The sequence below is a fragment of the Molothrus aeneus genome, chromosome 17, assembly GCF_037042795.1.
Source record: "Molothrus aeneus isolate 106 chromosome 17, BPBGC_Maene_1.0, whole genome shotgun sequence".
In the NCBI taxonomy this organism is placed as follows: Eukaryota; Metazoa; Chordata; class Aves; order Passeriformes; family Icteridae; genus Molothrus; species Molothrus aeneus.
In genome coordinates, this window is record NC_089662.1 from 14,391,558 (window position 1) to 14,414,142 (window position 22,585).

Consider the following 22,585-nt stretch of genomic DNA (forward strand, 5'->3'; position numbering starts at 1 on the left):
GTGAGGGCAGAGGAGGAGGGAGCAATGGCTGGGGAAGGTGGGAAAGGCGGGATCCGGGCACGGCAGAGGCGGCCGGAGCCGAGGGGGTAGGGGCAGCAGGGGAGCGGGGCTGTCACCGGCCTGCAGGGAGGGCGTCCCGGCCCGGGCTGCCCGGGGGAGCCGCCGCCGGAGGAGCGAGAGGGCGCCCGGGACGCTGCTGGTGAACAGCAGAGGGTCCGGGCCGTGACCGCGTTCCCAGCGCCCCTGCCAGCGCCAGGGGGGTCGAGGGGGAGCGAGGGAGGGAGGGAAGGAGGGAGGGAAGGAGGGAAGGAGGGAGGGGAGCGAAGGGGAGCAGCGAGCGGCGCGGAGCGCTCGGCATCCAGCGGCAAACGAGCGCTCCGGAGCCGCGGCTTCCTGGAAGCGGAGCCGGCTGGGCGGCGATAAGCGGCGATAAGCGGCGATAAGGGCGGCTGTCCGGGCCCTCCGCACCCGCCGCGACAGCCGCGACAGCCGCGACAGCCGCGACAGCCGCCACGGCAGCGGAGCCGAGCCGCGCTGCGCGCCCCCAGCGCAGGTGGGACACAGGTAGGGCACAGCTGGGCACAGCTGGGCACGGAGCGGGCGCGGGGAGAGCCGCGGGGCCGGCAGGGGACATCACCGGCAGGACACGGACACCTGGGCCGGGAGGGGGCACCTGCGGGGGATGCGGTCCCCGGGCTGTCAGCGGGCAAACCTCAGGGCATGCCAGGGCTCCTGCAGAGCTGCAGCCCCGCAGGGAGGCTCGGTAGCTTTTACCCGGGGTGAAACAGCCCGGAACCCCGGCAGGACAGCACCTGGCTGGGGCAGGTGGACTGTGAGAGGAGCAGGGTGAGGTTTATGCCATCCCAGTTTGCCTTTTGGAGGTGTTGTTGCATGAGCTGGTTGTATTTTAGTTAACTCTCTTTGTCTGTGCAAAGACTACATTTTATTTGCCTTCTTTTTTTTTTTTTTATTGCTTATTCGTGTAAATACAAGTTGAGGTTTTGGGTCACAGCCCAGTTACATTTTGATTCAGACAGAGTTTAATTTCCCCTTTTAAAAAGTGTTTTAAATAAGTTGGGCCATATGGAAGTAGAGTTGTTAATGAACCAAAGAATCTTGAAGGAGTTTGAAAAATAAGGTTATACATTTCTGGAGCCATTTCTTGAGTATTGAACCAGCACCAGTACTCAAACTCCTGATTCAGTCATTTCCTTTGTTGGGATCAAGACTAAATCTGTCCATACCTGTGTTTTCACAGCTGCAAAATGGGAGCTACACCTATTGATGAGGTGCTTTTTTGCTTTTTTTTTTTCTTTTTGGAAAACCCTTAATTAAAACCAAGAAAAGCAGAGGAAGATCATTTGCAAGGGTAGTAAACAGCGCAAAATATGTCTGAGGGAATATTGCATGTTGGCTGGAGAGGCTCACCAGAGATGCTGTGGCTGAAGGAGTGTGCAGTGGGGAGCTCCTCTCTCTTGTGTTCCTGTGCCATGCAGTTCATCCCTTCCCTGCTGCTGCTCTGACTCCTGCACAGTGGCTGACACAAGCACCACGTGGAGCAGCGCAGGAAAAGCTGCACAAACCCTGCCAGAAAGGGCTGGAGCTGCCGTGGAGTGGCAGGCCCAGCCTCTTAGTGCCCCAGGTCTGGAGAGGAACGTGTGGGATGCAACACGTGTGAGCTGGTGGTGCACGTTAACCTGGCAGCCTTCCCCTTCAGCTACAGCCTGGGTACCCTCTGGGGGAATGGAAGGGCTTCCCTGAGCTGCCCGGGCTCATCCTGGGCCAGCGCTGGTCAGGAGCTGCAGGGCTGCTCTGGCAGCAGCACGGGCAGGGCTGTGGGGATGGAGGCCAGGAGGGGGGTATGGAATGGGTTCCCCAAGGGACAGGGGAAGATGGGATGGTTTCCTCCTGCCAGGACAAAGAGCAGCTGCACAGCTGCTCTGCAGTGCTCTCCCCAGCCCTGGGCTCCTGTGGAGCAATCCAGGCAGGGAGCTGGGATCCTGTAACACACATCCACCAATGCCACTTTACTGCCTTCCCAGCTCATTAATTCCTTGACAAATGCTCCTTTGCAATATCCTCACAAAGAGTCTGGGAAATGGACTAGAGCCACTCTAGAAAGGGAAACCAGGCTCAGTCTGAGGGCAGGGGAAAGTTGTGATCCTCATGTGTCCCTCAGGGGTCTGAGGAGTGGCAATGTGGGGTCACAGAGCACCAGGACAAGGCAGAGGCTCTGGGTATAGAAAGTTATCCAAGATAAAGCAAGGGAGGGGGAACTGTCTCTGAAGGGTTATTAATTTGTTGCATTTGGATGAAATAAATAGAAAGACTGGAATTGAAGGACATAATTTGTGTAAAATAGTAGGTTTAATATTATTTGAATCTGCACACTTGATCTTAGCCAAAAGGCTGAGGGAGCAGACAGAGTTGAATTATCCAGACTGTTGTTGGCCAGCACTGGGTTTTGGAAGGTGATTGGCTGGTGACAATCCAGAATTATGGACAGTGAGTTGTGCAGAGGGTGTCAGCCAGCCTTTAATGGCTACAGGTGCTCGGGGCCCTGGCTTCAGTTCCCAGCCCTGGATGCTGCCTCCAGAAGCGCAGAAGGGACATCCATATTTATGAAATACCAGGTCTTATCCACTTTTTTCAACTTTTCCATTTCTGCTGCCAGTTTATTCTCCCTGAGGACAGATTGCTTTAAACCAGTATGTCTTCAAAGACAGAATGCCTGAAAACTATCGTTTTTATTCAGTTCAACTTTTCAGGGCAAAAACTTGGTTTTCAGACAGACAAGGCATTTAATCACCAGTAATTCAGAAGATCAGAACACTGAGATGATCTTGTAATTAATACAGAAGTACCCTAAGTGTAGTTAGCAAACAGATTTATATGTAACTGCTCTAGATGTGAATTTAGCTGTTTCAAATTAAATAATAAAAACTATTTTATGGAAAACATATGCAATTATTATTGGGACAGTAACTGTGTCAGTAACATTTTATTGCTCATTCAATATGTTCTTTCCGTGAATCCATCCCTGATCTGCTTGATGAAGTAGCAAAAATCCATTTCCATTATTTCCACAATGTAAAATCTATTTGTTCTCAAGAGCTTGAAGAGCCCAGGGCTGCATGTTTTGGGGAGAACTTTTTCACTGGAAGGGGGCTCAGGCCTTGGCAGGGGCTGCCCAGGGAGGGCTGGGGTGCCCATCCCTGGAGGTGTCCAAGGAATTCCTGGAGGTGGCACTCAGAGCTCTGGGGACAGGGTGGGGATGGGCACAGCTTGGATTTGGTGTTCTGGGAGGGCTTTTCCACCTTTAGTGATTCTGTGATTCTGGGAGGGGCAGCTGAGTTTTACAGACACTTGAGGGGTCTTGGCCTCGTGGCTCCTGACAGGTCAGGTGTGAATGGTGATGATCCAGCAGTGTTTGTGCAGGGCTGGAGATCAGAGATCAACACCAGCCTGGCTCCATTGCACAGGGAGAGTCATGTTTATGATTAGGGAATGAACCTTGTTCCTCTCAGCTGCATAACTGATTTATTGCACACGGTAGGAACAGCAGTAGCAGAGCACTCATCATTTTAGTTTAAAAACCCCTGGCTTACAGACTGTGTTTACCATGAGAGTTTTCTCTGACCATTGCTGAAATGCTTTAAAACGTGCAGTTTTGAGCTGTGCACAAACATCCATGGCTGCTGTTCTGTGTGCCAGGGGAGGCACAGGGGTGACCTGGTTCCGTGTGCTCACTGATCCCTCTCTGCCTCACGTCCTCGCAGACAGAACAACAACATCACTTTCTTCTTGCAGGATAGTTCATGTTCTGGCCCAGAACTACAGCACCAGATGTGTTGCCACAGAAACAATTTAAAGGGAGAAGGAATTGTGAGCAAATTGTCTTTCTTGTGGAAAATGTTTGAGAGCCTCCCCTTGGTTTCCCTGTTTCTATCTGTGTGTGTGTGCACGGCAGAGAATAAGGGACAATTTTGCTTTTGTTTCCTACATCTGCTATTGGTTTAAAATTCTCTATACAGGGTTGAAAATTGAAAAATACTCTATTATGGGCATGACTTATGTACCTCAGAGACATTTTTTATTAAATCCTGATTCATTTTTAGAAACTTTTTTCCTTTAAAAATGTGCTGTGTGCTAGCTGATTTACTTACCTCCACTTGCAACATGCTTTGGAAAATATTTCCAGTCACAGTTGTTTCTGTGAAAGTAAGAAAACATTTGACTTTGTAGTTACCCCAGATTTGGATGCTGAGAATTAGGATCACATTCTCCTTACTACAACTGACATGCTGATGAAAAGAGGGAATGTTTACAGGAAATATTTTGATTTAATCTTGCCTAGGAAACCTTAAAGTAGCCAAAGCCCTTGATTTTAGCTAGCATTTCTTTTTCTCAAACCAGTGAATGCTCTATTCAACACACTCTTTTCTCAGCTGCTATGAAAATATTTCTCTGAACAAAATGCAATGTGAATTACCTTAACATGTCCTTTTGACATTCCTGACCACAGCATGACATCCTTATCCTGCAGGTTTGCATTCTGTTTGGGGAGAGTAATGAGAGGAACATCCAGGAGGGTCCCAGCCCTGGCAAAATTTCCAAAAGGCCACAGCCCAGACATCAAGAGCCTTGTTCCCACAGCCCTTTGTGCTTCATGCATTTGGGAGGTCTTTGTCCCCGCACATTTTGAAACACTGCTGGCTGTGGAACTGAAAGAGCCATGACTGCTTTATCTCACCAGCAGCCAAGGTGAAGTTTGGGTCTCTGGAGGGATGGAAAGATTTGCCATATGCAGCTGTATGCATGGTGCTGCCCGTGACTTGGGAGGGAATGGACACACAGGGCTGTCCTGAGAAACCTCCTGTCCTTATTTGTGTGTTTAGGATACCCCTCCGGGAGAGTCATGATTATTAAATCTATTTTCCTATAGCCAGACTCTCAAATGCCCCTGAGTCTGGAAATGCACAATTTATTCCCTTTTTTACTCATTCTTGTACAAATCTGGGATCTTCACTTTTCCTTTGATGACAATTCTTTCTAGCAGAGATAAATCCAGGTATCCCTGAGTCAGGAGCAGTATCTCGTGCTTTAGAAAGCAGTTTAACCTTATTCCAAGTGCCCTGGCTTGCAGTCTGGAGCTCTGGAGCTAGGCTGCATGCCATGTCCCACACTGGAGTCCTGGCAGCTCCACAGGCATCTACATCACCCAACAAGATCTGCCAGGCCGATAAGAAACTCATTTCTCTCTTGCATTCCTTCTGCAGGCACAGCTCCAGCCCCGGGTGTGGAAGGAATGCAGAGCTGGGCCTGGAGCTTGTGTCTGCCCAGGTTAGAAATGAGCTTGCAGAGGGAAATGTGGCTCTGCAGCCCTGCTTGCCTGGGACACCGCAGGTATTTGCATCCAGGTTTCTGCTCTTTGGGGTGGAACCAGCCCTGTGTTTGCAGGCTGATCCAAAGGTGCCCTTAATTAGTTCACATCTCTGCTGTTTGATGCCATGAGAAGGCAGCTTGCTCTTCCCTTAGGCAGTGCAGCTTTCCCAGACAGGCACTGTAAACTGGAAATATAGGTACTTGTAATTTTCTTAAAAACCTCCTTTGGGCCTGAAATGTCTTGTGCTTGGTTTCAATCCAGTATTGACTAAGACTGGAAAGTGTGAATAATGTCAGTTCAGCTGTACTTGAGCTATTCAAATAAATGTAAAACTATGTATTTTCCACTTACATTGTTCCATAATTCTCTGCACTTACATAACCTCTGTTTTATTATTGAAATTGCTACAGACTTGAAGAGGGAAATATAATTTTCCAATACTGGGCCTGAACAGATAAACAGGGAGGCAATTCCAAGGCCTCAGTGTGCTTTAAAATCTGAATGTTTCTGCTTTAGTGTTGGTGTGAATAGGTTTGTACTTTTACTGGTGCAGAACAACACCACCTCCATAACCTTCGCTTTCCCTGGGCACTGGATTTCTGAGATGCTCCCATTATGTAACTGAAATTTCACAGAGAGAATTTAGAAGATTTCTCCAGATTGTAAGGAAGGATTTTGTTTGCTGAGCTCTGTAAAGTTAAACTAGCAGGCTGGGGATTTCCAAAGGGATATTCCCAATGCAGCCCAGGGCACGTGGCTGAGACTTGATCTGGACAGAAAGTTCAGTGCTCTGCTAAAGTTTTGAAGGCAAGTGGTTTGTAACGAGTTAGTGACCTGGTTTTCTGGAATGGCAGAGAAGAGAAGAGCATTTACATTGGGTGGATCACGTGTGGAAAAGCCTGGCTTTGAGTCCTGCAGTAACACAGTGTTGTGTAAGTCTGTTGTAAATGTAACTGCACATTTCCTAGGGCTGTTAGTGCAGCACCAAATGGCCAGAGGGATGGAAATGTGTCACTGTTGTCTGAAATGGAGCCCCAGACACTGCCCTGGCAGGTGAGGTCCCCTCTGGAGAGCCCTGATAGACAGAAATGTTCCTCCAGTCAGGACAGCAGGCACTGGGACAATTGAGCTGTCCTTTGTGTAACTCTGCTGAGGTCACTGGAGCTCCTTCCTAATTCCACTGAGGCCGAGTTGTGCCTCTCCCTTTTTCTGAAGGGTTCACATGCCAATGTGTTGTGCAACAACATAATTTGTTAACAAATAAAGAAGAATTTAAATAACCTTAGAAAATGAGTTTGGGCATCCCAGCTGCCTGCAAACAAACAGCAGAAGTGCAAAACATTTAAGTAGCAATGCAAAGGATCTCAAAATTGCTTGAGCTCTGGTTCTTCAAGAACAAAACCACAACTGTGAGGAGAACATGCTCTGCAGGAGAAGGCTCTGCATGAGAACACACACTGCATCTTCTGGTAAGGTTCCACTCCAGACATAATTTCTGTGCTGTTTTCCCCAGAGCTGTAGTAACACATGATGAATCTTTTCCATGTGTGTCTATGTATGAATTTGACTACTTTTAGTTTCACTTAAAGCAATAAGTGAGGATACTTTGACCTGTAATTGTCAAATTATGTTTACAGTACAGTAAAACTGTATCTTCCTGTAAAATATCTGTCCTGAGGAAGCCAAGTCCCATGGAGCAAAACTCCACATTTCTGTCAGGACAAGGAGTGCACTGCCTGCCCTGCTGCTGGAGCTGGCTCACTCTGGGTTTGGCCCTGGTTCTTCATTAGTGCACTGCTGTCACTTGTCAATGTGTTTTCTACCTGAATGGCCATTTCTGAATTTGGATGACAACCCAAGGGTGCCTTTCTGCCAGGAGGGTCCCTGCTCTGTGCATTGTCCTCAGCTCTGCAGAGCATCTCCAGTGGGGCTCAGGAGATCACTGGCCCATAGGTGCTGAGCAAACCATCCAAGGTCTAAGAAAAACTCCTCGTGATGCTGAAAAATAGGAAACACTAAGCAGATGTGTTAGTTGCAGTGAAAGCCCTGGGTCCTCAGGGAACAAACAATTGGGTTCACAGTCTTTGAAGAAGTCTGAGACAGAGAGCTGATTGATTTTTTGTGCACAAAGCTGAAATGCATTTTCATGAGTGACTCTCGCCGTGTTTGTTGATGGTATTCATAACATTTCAAGGGACCTTAAATTACATTAGCTTTTGGCCTAAATGTTGAAGTGGTTTGATCTTGCCTGATCCTGCTGAGCAACTTCTGCTTAGCACTTCCAGTTGTGTCTGCCTTTTTCTTCCAGGGAGCAGCTCTGGTGTGCCTGGGCTGGGTGTTCTGGGGGCCCTGACATTTCCAGGAATTTGTTATCTCTGGCAGAGGCCTCGTCACTGTCACCCATTGATAAGGGGGGAGGTAAACATGTTGCTGGTGAGGCAGTGTCCCTTCAGAGGCTGAGCAGCAGCCTGATTCCACTGCACGCTGGGCTCCTCCAGGGAAACGTTCTTCTGCCACTCATTGGTTTTAAAATTGTCTTTGCTGTATGATTCTTGTTATAACTCATCTACTCTTGCTCCCTTTTAATGCAGAGGGGTTTTTCTTGTTTGCAAATTTCAGTCACGTTGGAGCCATCACTTGCTGGAAACACTTCTGAAATAAATGTGGCAACTCTGTAACTTCTGAGGAGTATGAGAAGGGAGTTTTGACATTTTCCATTTGCTGCCTGTGAAACACCTGAACTAAACAGCAGTGACAAAAGCCCAGGGCCGAGGGCAGGGGCTGTGGAGAGGCCAGGGCAGGTCTCAGGCAGCGGAAGCACAGCCACCCTCCTTTGGAGATGTGCTGTCAGGAGGGGTTTGGGAGCAGGAAAAGCTGCTTTAAAAAAGCCACATGGATCAGCCCCTGCTGGGATGCGTTCTTCAGGCTGGAGGAGCTTTCAGGGGCACTCCAGGAAGCAGCAATCCCTGTAGGTTTGGTGGGGTTTTTTAGGGTTTCCTGGGCAAATGATGCCCAGAAGTCAGTGCACAAGTTTGCCCCCTCTGATTTTATAACTTTCCAGAGAGTGCTGCAATTCTGTTTAGGCTTGAAACAATCCAAAGCTTTCTTCTAGGCCAGGCCAGACTGACTAAACTTGAATATCTGGTTTAAAAGTAAATGTAGTCCAGTTTAGACTGCATTTTCCTCAGCTGCTCACTGCACCATTTGTATCCTAATGCACATTAGCCTTTCAGCTGTTTCCAAAGCCATCTCCTTTTGAATGTTTAATATCTAAGAACCAATTAGTTCCATTTTGTTTTCCTTGGATAGTTTGCAATTAAACATTCTTTCAAGTGGGCTTTATTTAGCTAATTCCATCACAAAAATAAGCTCTAAGGGAATGAAGAGAAGTTCAAGCTAGCCAATGTTTATTTTTATTATTAATAATTTATATGATGGGAGTCCCCAGCGGAACCAGGGCCCCACTAAACCCAGTTTCCTCTGCATGTAATGACTGTGTCTCACAAGACTTTATTCAGCAGAAGATTCCTTCTTGCTGCTGTGGCTCAGTGCAGGGACCTGCTCCACACTGCAGGGAAAGGGCTGATGAGGAGCACATGAAAACAAATCAAGAATCATTGTTTTAAAGGAGCTTGAGCTTGGCACCAGAGGGAGAATCTGATGCAGCTTTTCTAAAAAGAAAAAAAGCCACACTTCTGTATTTTTCCAGTCTGAGTGCCAAGTCATGACCTCCAAGGGCTCGTTGAGCATCTCTGAAGTGATGGCAATGCTCCCAGTGGCTCTGAGGGCAAAGTGATGGCCCTAAAAACCTTATCTCTTCCTGAGCTAGCAGCAGGGGACTCAGAATATTTAAAAAACACACTGGTGGGCAAGTTAATTTAGAAAATGCTCTTGTTCAGTCAGATTTCTATGAGAAATTATGGTTTTCACAGCGTCCGATCCTCAAGAATTGGTCTGCTTTATGTTTTACAGGAGTCTTGGGAGGAGCAGTTTGGAGTCCCTTTGGAGCTGGAGAATGCAAAGGGGAGCAGAGCCAGCACTGGGGACTGAGATGGGCTCAGCAGGGCCAGGGCAGCTCCAGCCCTGGGGTCTGAGATGGGCTCAGCAGGGCCAGAGCAGCTCAGCAGGGTCAGAGCAGCTCCAGCACTGGAGTATGAGATGGGCTCAGCAGGGTCAGAGCAGCTCCATCCCTGGGGACTGAGATGGGCTCAGCAGGGTCAGGGCAGCTCCCATGCCTGGGGACTGAGATGGATTCAGCAGGGTCAGAGCAGCTCCAGCACTGGGGACTGAGATGGGCTCAGCAGGGTCAGAGCAGCTCCAGCACTGGGGACTGAGATGGGCTCAGCAGGGTCAGAGCAGCTCCAGCACTGGGGTATGAGATGGGCTCAGCAGGGTCAGGGCAGCTCCCATGCCTGGGGACTGAGATGGATTCAGCAGGGTCAGAGCAGCTCCAGCACTGGGGACTGAGATGGGCTCAGCAGGGTCAGAGCAGCTCCATCCCTGGGGACTGAGATGGGCTCAGCAGGGTCAGAGCAGCTCCATCCCTGGGGACTGAGATGGATTCAGCAGGGTCAGAGCAGCTCCAGCACTGGGGACTGAGATGGGCTCAGCAGGGTCAGAGCAGCTCCAGCACTGGGGACTGAGATGGGCTCAGCAGGGCCAGAGCAGCTCCAGCACTGGGGACTGAGATGGATTCAGCAGGGTCAGGGCAGCTCCAGCCCTGGGGTATGAGATGGATTCAGCAGGGTCAGAGCAGCTCCAGCACTGGGGACTGAGATGGATTCAGCAGGGTCAGGGCAGCTCCATCCCTGGGGACTGAGATGGATTCAGCAGGGTCAGGGCAGCTCCATCCCTGGGGACTGAGATGGGCTCAGCAGGGTCAGGGCAGCTCCCAGCCCTGGGGACCCTGCTCCCTGTGGGCTCCTGTGTGGGCTGAGGGGTGGAAGTGGTTTTGGGGTGAGCAGGGCTCTGGGGTGCAAGTGCAGCACTGCAGATTTTCCTCCTGGAATTGCCATCCCCCTCCCTTTCCCCTCTGTGGGAGCATCAGGCTTTGCAGCACTCTTTCCACAATTCCACAGGAGTTTTCCTGACCATCCTCCTGTCCTCATTAGCTCAGTTTAAGGGGGGTGAGACATCTGGTTCCAAGTACAGCAGTGTGGTTAGCGTGGGGGCTTTTTCCTCTCCACAGAAAAATCACTAAATCTGGCCATTTAAGACACAGATTTTATAGGAGCTAGAGCTGGGCTGTGCAAAGTTCACCTCATTAAAAACAAGCCCAAACCAAATAAAAGCAGAGAGTAACAGTGTAAAAAATGTGGGGCCATGAATGTCAGAGCATGTGTATTAGGAACTGGTAAGAAGTGAAGGGAAAAGTACAGATATACCCACATCCATTCAGATTCTTGGGTTTTCCCAGAAGTAAATATTTGGCTTTAAAGCATAAACCTCTTGTCCCTTCTATTTATCTCTTCTGCAGAATTTTATATACTGTTCCTCTTTTTCCAGTGTTCTTTGGGATACTGATCCTAACTTAGCAACTTCTTTATTTCTATGGCACAAGATGATCTTGGTAACATTCATGGCAATAAACCACGATTGCCACAGGAATGGGCTGGGTGGTTCAATTCCCAGTACAGGGACAGTTTTCCTGGTCAGACAGGTAAATGACACAGGGTTTGGCCCACTTCAGAAGCACCAGGCTGCTGTGATTCACAGAATTCAGGTTTTGGAGATAACAAATTACATCCCCCATGCTGTTGGACATCAGCTTTCACTCCTGCTGGAAGTTTGTCATCACATTTGGTTAAACACCCTTCTCAGTGTAATAATCAAAGCATTTATCTGTCCATCATGTGCTGCCATTGAAACTTAGCCCTGGGACTCCAGAGCCCTGAGGCTGAGGTGCAGGACCTTCCTTGTGTCAGGATTAACCTGGAGTGGCTCCTGCATGGCCAGGCTGCCTGGAGACAGGAGCACACCTGGCAGGGTTTGTAGCACACCTGAGGCACAGGCTGGGGAAGCAGGGACACTGAGCTCTGCAGGACACAGGGAGGATCCTTGGAGGAATTAAAGGAATTAAAATTAAGGAGGAATCTCTCAAGGCCAGAGCTGCTGGGATTCAGTGCCAGACAAGTTTTCCTTGTCCCAAATGGAGGAGCCTGTGCACCACTGTAAACTGCTCTGCTCAGCTCCTTCTGCTTGCCCAGCTTGGAGATTGGGGCTGGGAGTGTCCTGCCAGGCAGGCTGAGCTGGACCTGCAGGTCTGGCAGTGCCAGCCTGGCAGCCCCTGAGCCCCCAGTGCAGCCTTGGAGGCTGGCAGCAAGCTGGGCATGGAACCAGGGCAGCACGGCCAGGCGTGCTCCTAAATCACCTGGCACTGGGGGAACGGAGCTGTGCCTGCCCAGCAGGGAAGGCAGAGTGCAGAGGGCCCCAGCACCTGGGAACTGAGCACAGAGGGGCCAGGGCTGGGCCATGGGAGGGCAGAGCAGGGGCACAGCCATGGGCTATGGGGGCAGCTCTGGGTTATGGGGGCAGCTCTGGGTTATGGGGGCTCAACTCTGGGTTATGGGGGCAGCTCTGGGTTATGGGGGCACAGCCCTGGGCTATGGGGGCTCAGCTCTGGGTTATGGGGGCAGCTCTGGGCTATGGGGGCACAGCTCTGGGTTATGGGGGCAGCTCTGGGCTATGGGGGCAGCTCTGGGCTATGGGGGCAGCTCTGGGCTATGGGGGCTCAGCTCTGGGTTATGAGGGCTCAGCTCTGGGTTATGGGGGCAGCTCTGGGTTATGGGGGCACAGCCCTGGGCTATGGGGGCTCAGCTCTGGGTTATGGGGGCAGCTCTGGGCTATGGGGGCACAGCTCTGGGTTATGGGGGCAGCTCTGGGCTATGGGGGCACAGCTCTGGGTTATGGGGGCAGCTCTGGGCTATGGGCACAGCTCTGGGCTATGGGGGCTCAGCTCGGGTTATGGGAGCACAGCTCTGGGTTATGGGGGCACAGCTCTGGGTTATGGGCACAGCTCTGGGTTATGGGGGCAGCTCTGGGTTATGGGGGCTCAACTCTGGGTTATGGGCACAGCTCTGGGCTATGGAGGCACAGCTCTGGGCTATGGGCACAGCTCTGGGTTATGGGCACAGCTCTGGGCTATGGGGGCACAGCTCTGGGTTATGGGAGCACAGCTCTGGGTTATGGGGGCACAGCTCTGGGTTATGGGGGCAGCTCTGGGTTATGGGGGCACAGCTCTGGGTTATGGGGGCTCAACTCTGGGTTATGGGCACAGCCCTGGGTTATGGGGGCTCAGCTCTGGGTTATGGGGGCAGCTCTGGGCTATGGGGGCAGCTCTGGGTTATGGGGGCACAGCTCTGGGTTATGGGGGCAGCTCTGGGCTATGGGGGCAGCTCTGGGTTATGGACACAGCTCTGGGTTATTGGGGCAGCTCTGGGTTATGGGCACAGCCCTGGGTTATGGGAAGAGTTCCTGAGTCCAATGCAGGGGCTCAGAGCCAGCTGGGACCCCCAGAACCACATTTCCATGAGGAAGAGGGCACTGCCCATGGGTGAGCCCTGCTGAGCTCCCCCAGGGCTCCCTGGCAGCTGCTGCTGCTGCTGGAGGCACCCAGAGGCCACGGCACCGTGCCTTGGAAAATCATTTCCAGGTCATTCACTGGGTCAGGCCAGCTCCTGCTGCTGGGTTCTGCTGGGAATCTGGAATAAAGGGCTGATGAATTTCCTCTGGATGTGCACACTGCCACTGAGAGCAGAACTTGGAGCTGAGGGCTGGGATGGAAAGTGATTGGAAACACAGGAACATTTGGGGCGCAGCCTTGAAAAGCAGCTCGCCCTGGACTTGAAATTGGAGTCCTGTGTTCAAAGAGCCCCCAAAATGGGGCCATCAGGCCTGACCTCCAGCATGGGACAAGCTGTCTGAGAGCTCTGCCTGTGATATTGAAATTTACTGCTGCCTGGGAAGCCTGGACTCCAGAATGCCATTTCCAGAAGCTGGCAGGGAGCGGAGGGAGGGCCTGATGAGTAAAGCAATAACTTGGATCAAAGCCCTTTATCTGATTCTCTTTCAATGGCTCAAGTATGGCTGGGAGGAAAGTATGTCAGATGTGCAGTATTTCAATATATATTCAAGAGCTGGATCTGCACAGGTGAGGCTTGCACAAGTACCAAAACTAGTTATACACTGAAGTCCTGTCTTTCTAAACAGTGCAAGCTCTGAATGTAATTCTTATTAAAAATCAATCAAAGCTGCTCTTAAGAGCCTGAAGTGCCTATGAGGGTGGGGATTATGTTCTGAATCATTTGATATTTTCCCAACAGGACCTGACAGATGTGAGTTTGGTGCAGAGTAAAGGGCCCATCTCATGATCTGAGTTAAACAGGCTCAGGTCAAGAAGTTCTGTGGAACATGTGCAGCTACACAGGGGAGCCAAAGCTTCCATCTAGAGCAGAACTGTGCTGTAATTGCTCATGTTGCTCAATCTTAACCCAGCAGAGATGCCTGCTGAACGGCTGGAAGCTGCTGGTGTCCCTCCTGTCCCTTTTCAGTGACCTGTTTTAGCAGACAGAGCTCCACCTGCAGCACACATTCCCCATCTGGATCTGCAGGGGCTCTCCCATGTGTGGTGGGCAGCTCAGCTCAGAGCTGCTGCACAGCAGGGGCAGCCACAGGGCAGAGTCCCTGAATTGCAGGAATTGCACCAGACCTGCTCACATTCTGCTGCCAATCCTGGTGCTGGGAGCTCTTGCCACAGCCTGGATTTGTCTGAAGAAAAGATCCCTGTTTGGGTGTGATGTTGTGCTGAAATACCCATTTTGAGATGTATCCTGAGATCAAGGGCGCTGTGTGTCTCCCACATTCAAATTATTTTTCTTCTTTTGAAAGATATTTTTTTCTTAGTTCTGCCCATAGCTGTATAAATAGAATGTTTGTCAAACAGCTGAACAAAACCACTTGAAGTGTGAGGGGTCTGGATGATAAATTTGGAATGTTTATGCAGCACAGCAGACATTGCTCCTGAGGTCAATGGTTTTGCTGAGGAATGCTGGAAGGCAGGGCTTGAACTCAGGGTGTGTTTTCCCAGGGGACTGAGCCCAGAGGGTCCCTCAGTGCTGCCTGCCCCAGCCTCCATCACACCCCAGGGCTGCCTCAGCCCTTCTCACCTCCCTCCCGTGCTGTGCTCTGGGTGCCTCAATGCCCAGCACTGCCACGTCCAAGGCAGGGACTGAAATCACAAAACCCTCGGTGGGTCAGGCCTGGAGCACCCCGAGGCTCTGGCAGGGCTGTACTGCAGGGTGGCAATCTGATCTTCCCTTTATCAGAATCACAAAAGAGAAATGCCATTGTCAGCTGTGACAGCACCCTCAGCAGCACAGGAGGGGCAGGCAAACCCACTGTCCCTGTGGTTTGAAACAAGCAAGAAGGAAAATAATAATAAAATAATTGTGATTACATCAATGTGATGTAGGCAAACATAGCCCAGCTTGCAAAGTCAGTCTCAGAGCTAAAGCTTTCTGGTGTAATTGTGCTGGGGCTGTCTTTTCACCCATGAAGTGCTTGCAGTGTGGATTTCTTCCAGCTAAAACCCTGATCCTGATGCAATTCCAGCAGCAAAGCTGTTCTTCTGTTAGAATTTATAGCAAGTTCAGGGAAGCAGAGTGGCAACCTAGCAGCTTTGAGTGACTTTTTTTTTAAACATTTGGAATCACAGCTCATTCCTGAAGTCCAGGGAAGTTCTCTGAAGGCCCTAAATGTCCAGGCACTGAATCACTGCTGATTTTGGCTCTGTGCAGTCCAAGCTGGGTTTCAGCAGAGGTGGTGCAGACCAGCACAGCCCAGCGTCACCTTTGTTTGGCTGTCATGGAGGGAATCTTGTAAAACCATGCTGTCAAAGACATCAATTCCAGGTGGCAACTGTGCACCAAGCTGATGTGCTCTGCTGTGCACAGGGAGTCTCCTGATGGGCACCAACCTAAGCCCCAGGTTCCAGCAGGAGGGCTCCAGTCCCTCCAATAAACTGTTGGGCTTCCCACATACTGAATTAAGTATCATGTTGTGATAGTACAGAATGAAATCAACTCTGCTTGGTTCCCACAGCCAGAAGATAAAATTGCTCTCTTGTCTTTCCAAGCAAAGCGAGTGCAGTGTTTACAAATGAAACGATGGACAAAAATAACAAGGGCCTAAAAGTGTGAGGAGAAGGTTTGAGCAGGCAGTGGGAGGCAAAATGTCACAATCACAAAAGGTGTCCATGGTCACACAGGTGAGCCTCAGCCCCTGGAGTCACGAACAGCTGATGTCTGTCAGGAATTGTTATTGATATTGTTATTGTAGATTGATATTGTTATTGTAGATTGATATTGTTATTGTAGATTTATATTGTTATTTTCTACAGTGACAATAATCTGATTTCAGCCTGGCTTTTGTCGTGCCAGGGAAGAGCAGGGGTGCCCATGGTGAGCTCTGGAGCCTGCCCAGGCTGCCAGGGAAGCAGAGCCGGGGCAGTTTGTGCAGGAACGCAGCCAGGGGAAAGCGTCCCCTACCCACTGCCCACTCCCAGCTGGAGCATCACAAACCTAGGGAAACAGGAACCCTTTCCTCCAGCAGGGATTCACCCAGTGGACCTCTCTGAGAGGCTGACACCAAATCATGGCCACTCACTTACAGCACAAAACACGAGCAGAAACGTTGTGCAAGTGGTGAGTCATATTTTCCGCATGAAATTGTTGAGACCATTGTGCCCAGAAACAATTAAAGACGTGAGTAGGGCTGGAAAAGTTTAGCCATAAGCACAAGCAGACACCACGATGGGGTCTGTGGAAGGTGAAGGCCGTTGGGCTCCGCAGGGGCGAGCAGGAGGTGCAGTCCTGGCTGCCCAGGGAGCCCCAGCCTGCCCGGACACCGGGACACGCAGAACCTGCCACAGCAAACAGAGCGCGGACACAGCCCAGACAAACCTGCCCATTTCATCTGGAAAAACTCACCTTCGACTGGAATATCCATTTCTGAGCCCTGAATGGTACAAGTGCCCCCGCTGAAGCCCCCCAGCCAGAGTCCCTGGCAGTGGGAGCTGTTCCAAGGCTCAGCAGCTCCGTGGGGCCTTGCCCAGAGGCTGCTGCTTTCCCAGCACTCTGTGGTTCCACTGTCCCTGGCAATAACTCCTGAGTTCTGTCCTGCTGTGCCCGTGCAGCCCTGGCCCTCTGCTCCATCCACCTTCCTGCTCCTGGGGAACAGTGACAGGGGGAAGTTCCTCTGCTCCCCAGGGCACAATCCTGCTTTCATGAGATTGGACCCTCTGGCCTGCACAGCAGAGGTTTCAGGTTGGAGGCAGATTTGAGCTGAGCTTTGTCAGGGTCCTTTTCTGATTTATTTCTGCCCTAAAGGGAGGGTACAGTTTGAGATGGGTCCAGATGCTTCTTCTCAGGGGCGCTTGTGCAGCTCAGCACTTTTACACAGACACTCCAGCTAGCAAACCCTCTGTTTAAACAACTACATTTGTAAGTCTTCCTTACAAATAAAATGTTTTATTGACATCCAACTTATGGTCCTCTGCTCGGAGTGTGAAATGAGCTGTGAGATTTCTAGGTCACCACAAAAAATCCATGTGCAAGTGTGTATCAAGGGGCACTGACTCTGCTGGCATGATTTGAAGTGATAACCCCTTGAATGGTGCTTTATTCAAATTCTCTTCATTCTCAGGGAGGTGGAAGCTGTGCTTGTGGGTTCTTTGAGAGGGGCAGTGCATCAGAGCAGGGCAGGGCAGTGGCCTTGGGGCCTGAGCTTTGGGCAGCCACAGAAGCAAATGACCCCAGAGGGGCTGGCACGACTTGGGCCATGCCCATGTGAGGGCCAGGGCACCTCTGGCTTCTGCTGAATTGCAACAGTGCAGCTCCTGGGAATCCAGAATGGCACTGGATTATAAACACACGTGGCCAGGTCCAGGCAATCTGGGCTATTTCAGAGTTTTGGGGTCTCTACATTTCCCACAGTCCTCCACATCGAGAGCTCGGTGCCACAGATTTCACTTCAGGAGTCTTCTCATAATTCTCCCCTTTCTGTTCCCTGCCAAGGCTCTGCCTGGTGTGTTTGTCCCGTATCTGTGTGCTCCAAAGGCTTTCAGAGCCATGGTGGGCTTCAGAGCAGCTGCTCCTGCACTTTCCTCCTCCCTTATACCCATGAACTGAGTTTCCCAGGTTAAAGAGCTGAAAAATAGATCCTGGGAATCTGGCTTAGCCTTGATGAGGGATGTGGTCAATAACCACAAGGCTATTCCTTTTATTTCTTCCTTTAACAGCTTGTTATGCAATTACATTTTTCAGTAAGTTGCATGCTTTCTTCAGGCTAATGCTCCTTTTGATGGGGTGACAGTTCACAGACTTACAAACATCTCAAATCTAGAGGGAAGGACGGAAAATGTTTTGAAACTTCAGCTATGATCTGAGTCTGAGCTCTGATGAAGGGGGGATCTTTTCAAAGCAAGGCAATGTAAGAGCTGTGTGGTTTGATGAAGGGTGGGGAGAGGCACCTGAACTTTGTGTGACAGATTTCTGTGGATCCTCCTGAGGCTCTGGGGTCCCATGGACTCTGCTCCCCTGAGCTGGGGAGTGCCTGGCCGTGCCCAGCCCCTCTTTGCCTGCAGGGTGTCTGCTGGCTCTGCTGTCACTGTCACACCTTGTTCTGCAGGGCTCTGCCTGCTTTGCCCAGCTGTGTTCCTGAGCTTGGCACAGCCCACAGAACAGGCAAGAGGTGGGAGCTTAAACCCAGCCCAGGGAAGGATGAGAGGCTGCTCCTGAACAGGCTCCTGGAAATCCAGGAGTGCTTTTGCTCCTGCTTTGGGTGGTGGTCCCCAAAGCTGCTCACTGGCAGTAACTCCCTGTGCTTGTGGACCAGCCCAGAGCCAGCACAACACTCTCACATCCCCCTGGGATGTGCTGAGCAGCTCTGTGCAGGCAGCAGGCGGGGAGGAGGCTGCTCTCCAGGGCAGAGCAGGGCCAGGAAAGAGCCTTGCACTGACCCTTCTGGGCTTGGAGCCTGCTGATGCAGCCATGGGATCACTGCAGGGATCAGGGCAGGCTGAGGGCAGAGCTGCTCCCCAGAACCCTCTGTGATGGACTCAGTGTTGGCTGATGAGCGATGGAGCCTGGTCCCTTCAGAGCACATCCTGTGATGTGGGACAAACCTCTGCATGCAGCATTCAGAGTCCTCCTTGGAGTTTGTCCTTCTCCCTCCAAACACATCCTCCAGCTTTTGGTTATACCCAGATTTACTCACTCGTGGTGTTTACATTACACCAGCTTGAGGGGGAAAGGAAGGGAATTTTTCTGTATATGAACTGTCTGGGTGATTTTCTACAGCTGCTTTGAAGGATATGTCTGTTACTTATATTGGGACTTGGAATCTGGAGACATATGGCAGAGAACACAATTCTCCACAAAGCAAAGGAGTTTGACTGATGGAAAACAAGAGAGCAATCCAAGAGAAACCCTGCCAGAGGAGGAGCATGAACCTGAAATTTACTGTTGAAACCAGACTTCTGCCTTGGGCTTAAGCACCACAAGCCAATCCTACCACTGAGTGCAGTGGGCTCTGCACAGATGCAGGGAGCTGCTTTGGGGACCCAGCTGAGCCTGCAGCTGAAGTATGGTTCTGGCATGCACACTGGTTTGGAAATGCACAGGTTGGCCCCCACTCCTGAAGCACTGGGACAATTACAGGGTTTTAAAAAGTCAGAAATGTAGAGAGCCTCTGAATGGAGGCTATTCTGGCTTTTGCATAGTGAGTTTGTAAAATCGATCAGAAATTGAAGAGGGCATGAGAGATTTCATTTTAGACTATTCAATCCTTTATTAATGGTACCGTGGATGGCAACACAGGAAACGTGAATTGCAGACAAGCCTTTTTTTCCAATTTATCCTGCTGGGTGTTGTTTTGACTTTCCACTTCCCTGCAGCAGCACGAGCACCAAGCCGAGGGCTTTGGCCTGATGTGTTTCTGTGTTTTGTTGCAGGAGGCAGCGGGGTCTCTGAGTGGGAGCCATGTCAGTGAAACTCACCTTTGTGTCCCCTGGGGACGGGGGTGGCATCAGCAGGAGCTGCTCCTTCACCGGCTTCAGCACCGTGCAGAGCAGGAAACTGGGGTGAGTGACACGGGGACACAGGGACAGAGCCCTGAGCTGGCACTGCAGCCACTGGGGTCAGTGACACGGGGACAGAGCCCTGAGCTGGCACTGCAGCCACTGGGGTGAGTGACACGGGGACAGAGCCCTGAGCTGGCACTGCAGACACTGGGGTCAGTGACACAGGGACAGAGCCCTGAGCTGGCACTGCACACACTGGGGTGAGTGACACGGGGACACAGGGACAGAGCCCTGAGCTGGCACTGCACACACTGGGGTCAGTGACACAGGGACAGAGCCCTGAGCTGGCACTGCACACACTGGGGTGAGTGACACGGGGACACAGGGACAGAGCCCTGAGCTGGCACTGCACACACTGGGGTGAGTGACACAGGGACAGAGCCCTGCTGCTGGCACTGCACACACTGGGGTGAGTGACACGGGGACAGAGCCCTGCTGCTGGCACTGCATTCACTGGGGTGAGTGACACAGGGACAGAGCCCTGAGCTGGCACTGCACCCATTGGGGTGAGTGACACAGGGACAGAGCCCTGCTGCTGGCACTGCAGCCACCAGGCCTTGGGGTGCTGGTTCTCCTCTGCCCTGCAGCTCTGGGTGCCCATGGCTGTGCTCCCAGGGTGGGCACTGCCTGCAGGGACAGCAGGGATGGGCAGCTGGAATCCTGCTGGGCGGGTGAGTGAGGGGCTGCAGCCCTTCCTGCTGCCAGCCAGAGCCTGCTGAGCTCTGGGTGAGCCTCCAGGCAGCCACGGGAACCAAACTCTGCTGGGCTGCTCCTGGTGAATCCTGGCCGGGTGAGGAGCTGAGCCCCAGCCAGAGCCTCCTGGAGCTTTGGGCAGAGCAGCAGCACGGGCAGCAAGGGCAGAGTCCTGGCAGGGCCACAGGAGGGGAGGGAGGACTCCAACACTGCCAATTCCCTGCTCCCAGGGCAGCCCAGAGCCCAGCAAGGCTGCAGCCCAGCCCTCAGTCCCAGCTGGCCCTGGAGCTGCTGGAGCATCCTGCACTGATGGTCCCATTCCCTTCCCAAACCCCCTTGGGCAGCACTGCTCTGTGTAGTAATGCAGCCTTCCCACTAAAAATCATGTGCTTTTTGTGAATTTAGCAATCCCTGTAAATCCCTGTAGGTCCTGAGTGCTTTTAGAAGATATGACCTAGAAATGGAAAATTAATACAATCTCTGACTGCCACGCATGGCTAGAGCAATAACAAAGGGAGTCATTTAGCAGCCCCATACAGAAGTACTGGGAAGTGTACTCAAAACACATCCTGTTGTGTGTCAGTAAAATACCTGACTCAGGTAATGAAATATCCTTTCAGAGAACCAGATAACTGAATTAAACTTTTGGGTAAACACAGCATGGCAAAATATGAGCAAAAAAACCGAAATCTCTGTGTGATTGTGATGCATCTGGGGAGTCTTCGATTTGAATAAATGGATTTGTTGGTGAAAGTGAAAATTACCATTACCCCTAGCAAAGACTGGATAACTAAAATCACACCAACTGCTAAGAGCTGGAGAGAAACTCTGTCAGACTGTATAGAAAAGCTCTGTCAGATGATTGTGTAGCTCAGGCTCGAGCTGCGGTCAGAGCAGGAGTCCCTGCAGGAAAGGACCCACCAGGAGCAGGCACAGCCCAGCAGGGTCCAGGGCTCCAGACAGAATAATTCACATTCCCCTAGGGCTGTCCTCCTGGCTGCAAAGCTTGCCTGACCCAGGGCCTCTCCTCGTGCCCTTCTGTGACGTTGTTTTTCATTATTTGAGTGTTGAGACAGTTTTGCTCAGGAATCACCGCAATAGGGAAGGTTTCTGTCCCAGGCACTCAGTCACAGCCCAGTGAACATGACAGCCTGCCCTGGCCTAGAGCAGAGATTTTTGAATCCCCCTTTCCTAACTCATCTCCCCCCCAGGCACTGTTGCAAAGCTCAGCAGGAGCTGGCAGGGCCCTGTGCAAGGATGAACTCAAATCAGGCCCACATGGACATTCTTCTGCACATGCTAGATGTACTTTTGCTTTCCTTAGCAGCTTCCCCTTGGGTCTCTCAGTCAGACTCGATTTTGTGTTTCCCTACCACGGTCTCCACAGGAAGTAAATGTTATTGCTGCTATCTGTAAAGTGGGAAATCTGATCCTGAAATTACCAGGTTCACAAGGGAAAGCAGCATGGGAACATCCAGCCTTCAGCTACTGGCCCTCCAGGCCATGTCAGCTCCTTCACTTTTGTATGAAACGCATGGAAATGGGATTAACATCAGTGCTCAGATGGGCTGCAGGGAGTGGGGGATGCTGAGGGGGAGTGGGAAATCCCAGCCCTGTGTGCAGGACTGAGATGCTGTGCAAGGGAAGTCACCTCCAGAATTTAGGGTCTGCACTCCAAAAATCTGAAGGCAAATTCCACAAAGAAACAAAACCCAGGAGTATTTGGGTTTTTAATTTCAAAATAAATTTTAATTTGGGGTTTTAATTTCAAAACAGAATTGTCTTGTCTCTTCTGTTTGGTATCTTGCTAATTGGAGTACTCTAGAGCTTGGAATTAGATGCTATTTCTTCTTAGCGTGAAAGAATTTTAAGCAATGAGCATTCTAGGAGCCTCTCAACAGCTCTTATTGGTCAGACTGCCCCTTCCAGGGTTATTCCTGTTGAAAGTGTCTCACTTTGCATGGAATTCCCAAAGACACATTATCATAGTAAAGAAAAGTGATATTAATATAAGGTTCTAATTTAGCAGTTATGTTCCTTGTTGTGGGTAACCTGAGCTCCAAATGGTTTGGTTAATTAATACTTTCCATTAAGGCATCATAAAAAACCAAGATAATCAATGGTGTGAAGAAATTAAGCATCCAGCAATGTTTGGCAAGCCCTAGTTGATGAGATCTTTTACAGAACAGCTGTTAAAAACTGGAGTTAAGTGGAAATTTAGGACAAGGATAATTAAAGCAGGTACTCAAGGGCTTCTCTGATAGGACTGGGGACAGCTCTCAGGTGTGCTGGGCCTGGCTTTAATCAGCCAGCACAATAATCTGCTCAGCCTCAGCCAAAGCCTGGAGCTGAACCCAGCCAGGGGGAAC

At 50.9% G+C, this 22,585-nt stretch overlaps 1 protein-coding gene across 1 annotated transcript in view; it reads left to right on the plus strand.

Annotated features, from left to right (window-relative positions):
• The first annotated feature begins 490 nt into the window (after nucleotides 1–490).
• RIPOR3 (RIPOR family member 3) overlaps nucleotides 491–22,585 on the plus strand; it is a 42,418-nt gene continuing 20,323 nt past the window's right edge. The window contains exons 1-2 of the mRNA XM_066561601.1: nucleotides 491–564; nucleotides 19,395–19,523. Of these exons, the coding sequence (XP_066417698.1) occupies nucleotides 19,423–19,523 (101 nt within the window). The 5' untranslated portion in view covers nucleotides 491–564; nucleotides 19,395–19,422. The remainder of the gene's footprint in view (nucleotides 565–19,394; nucleotides 19,524–22,585) is intronic.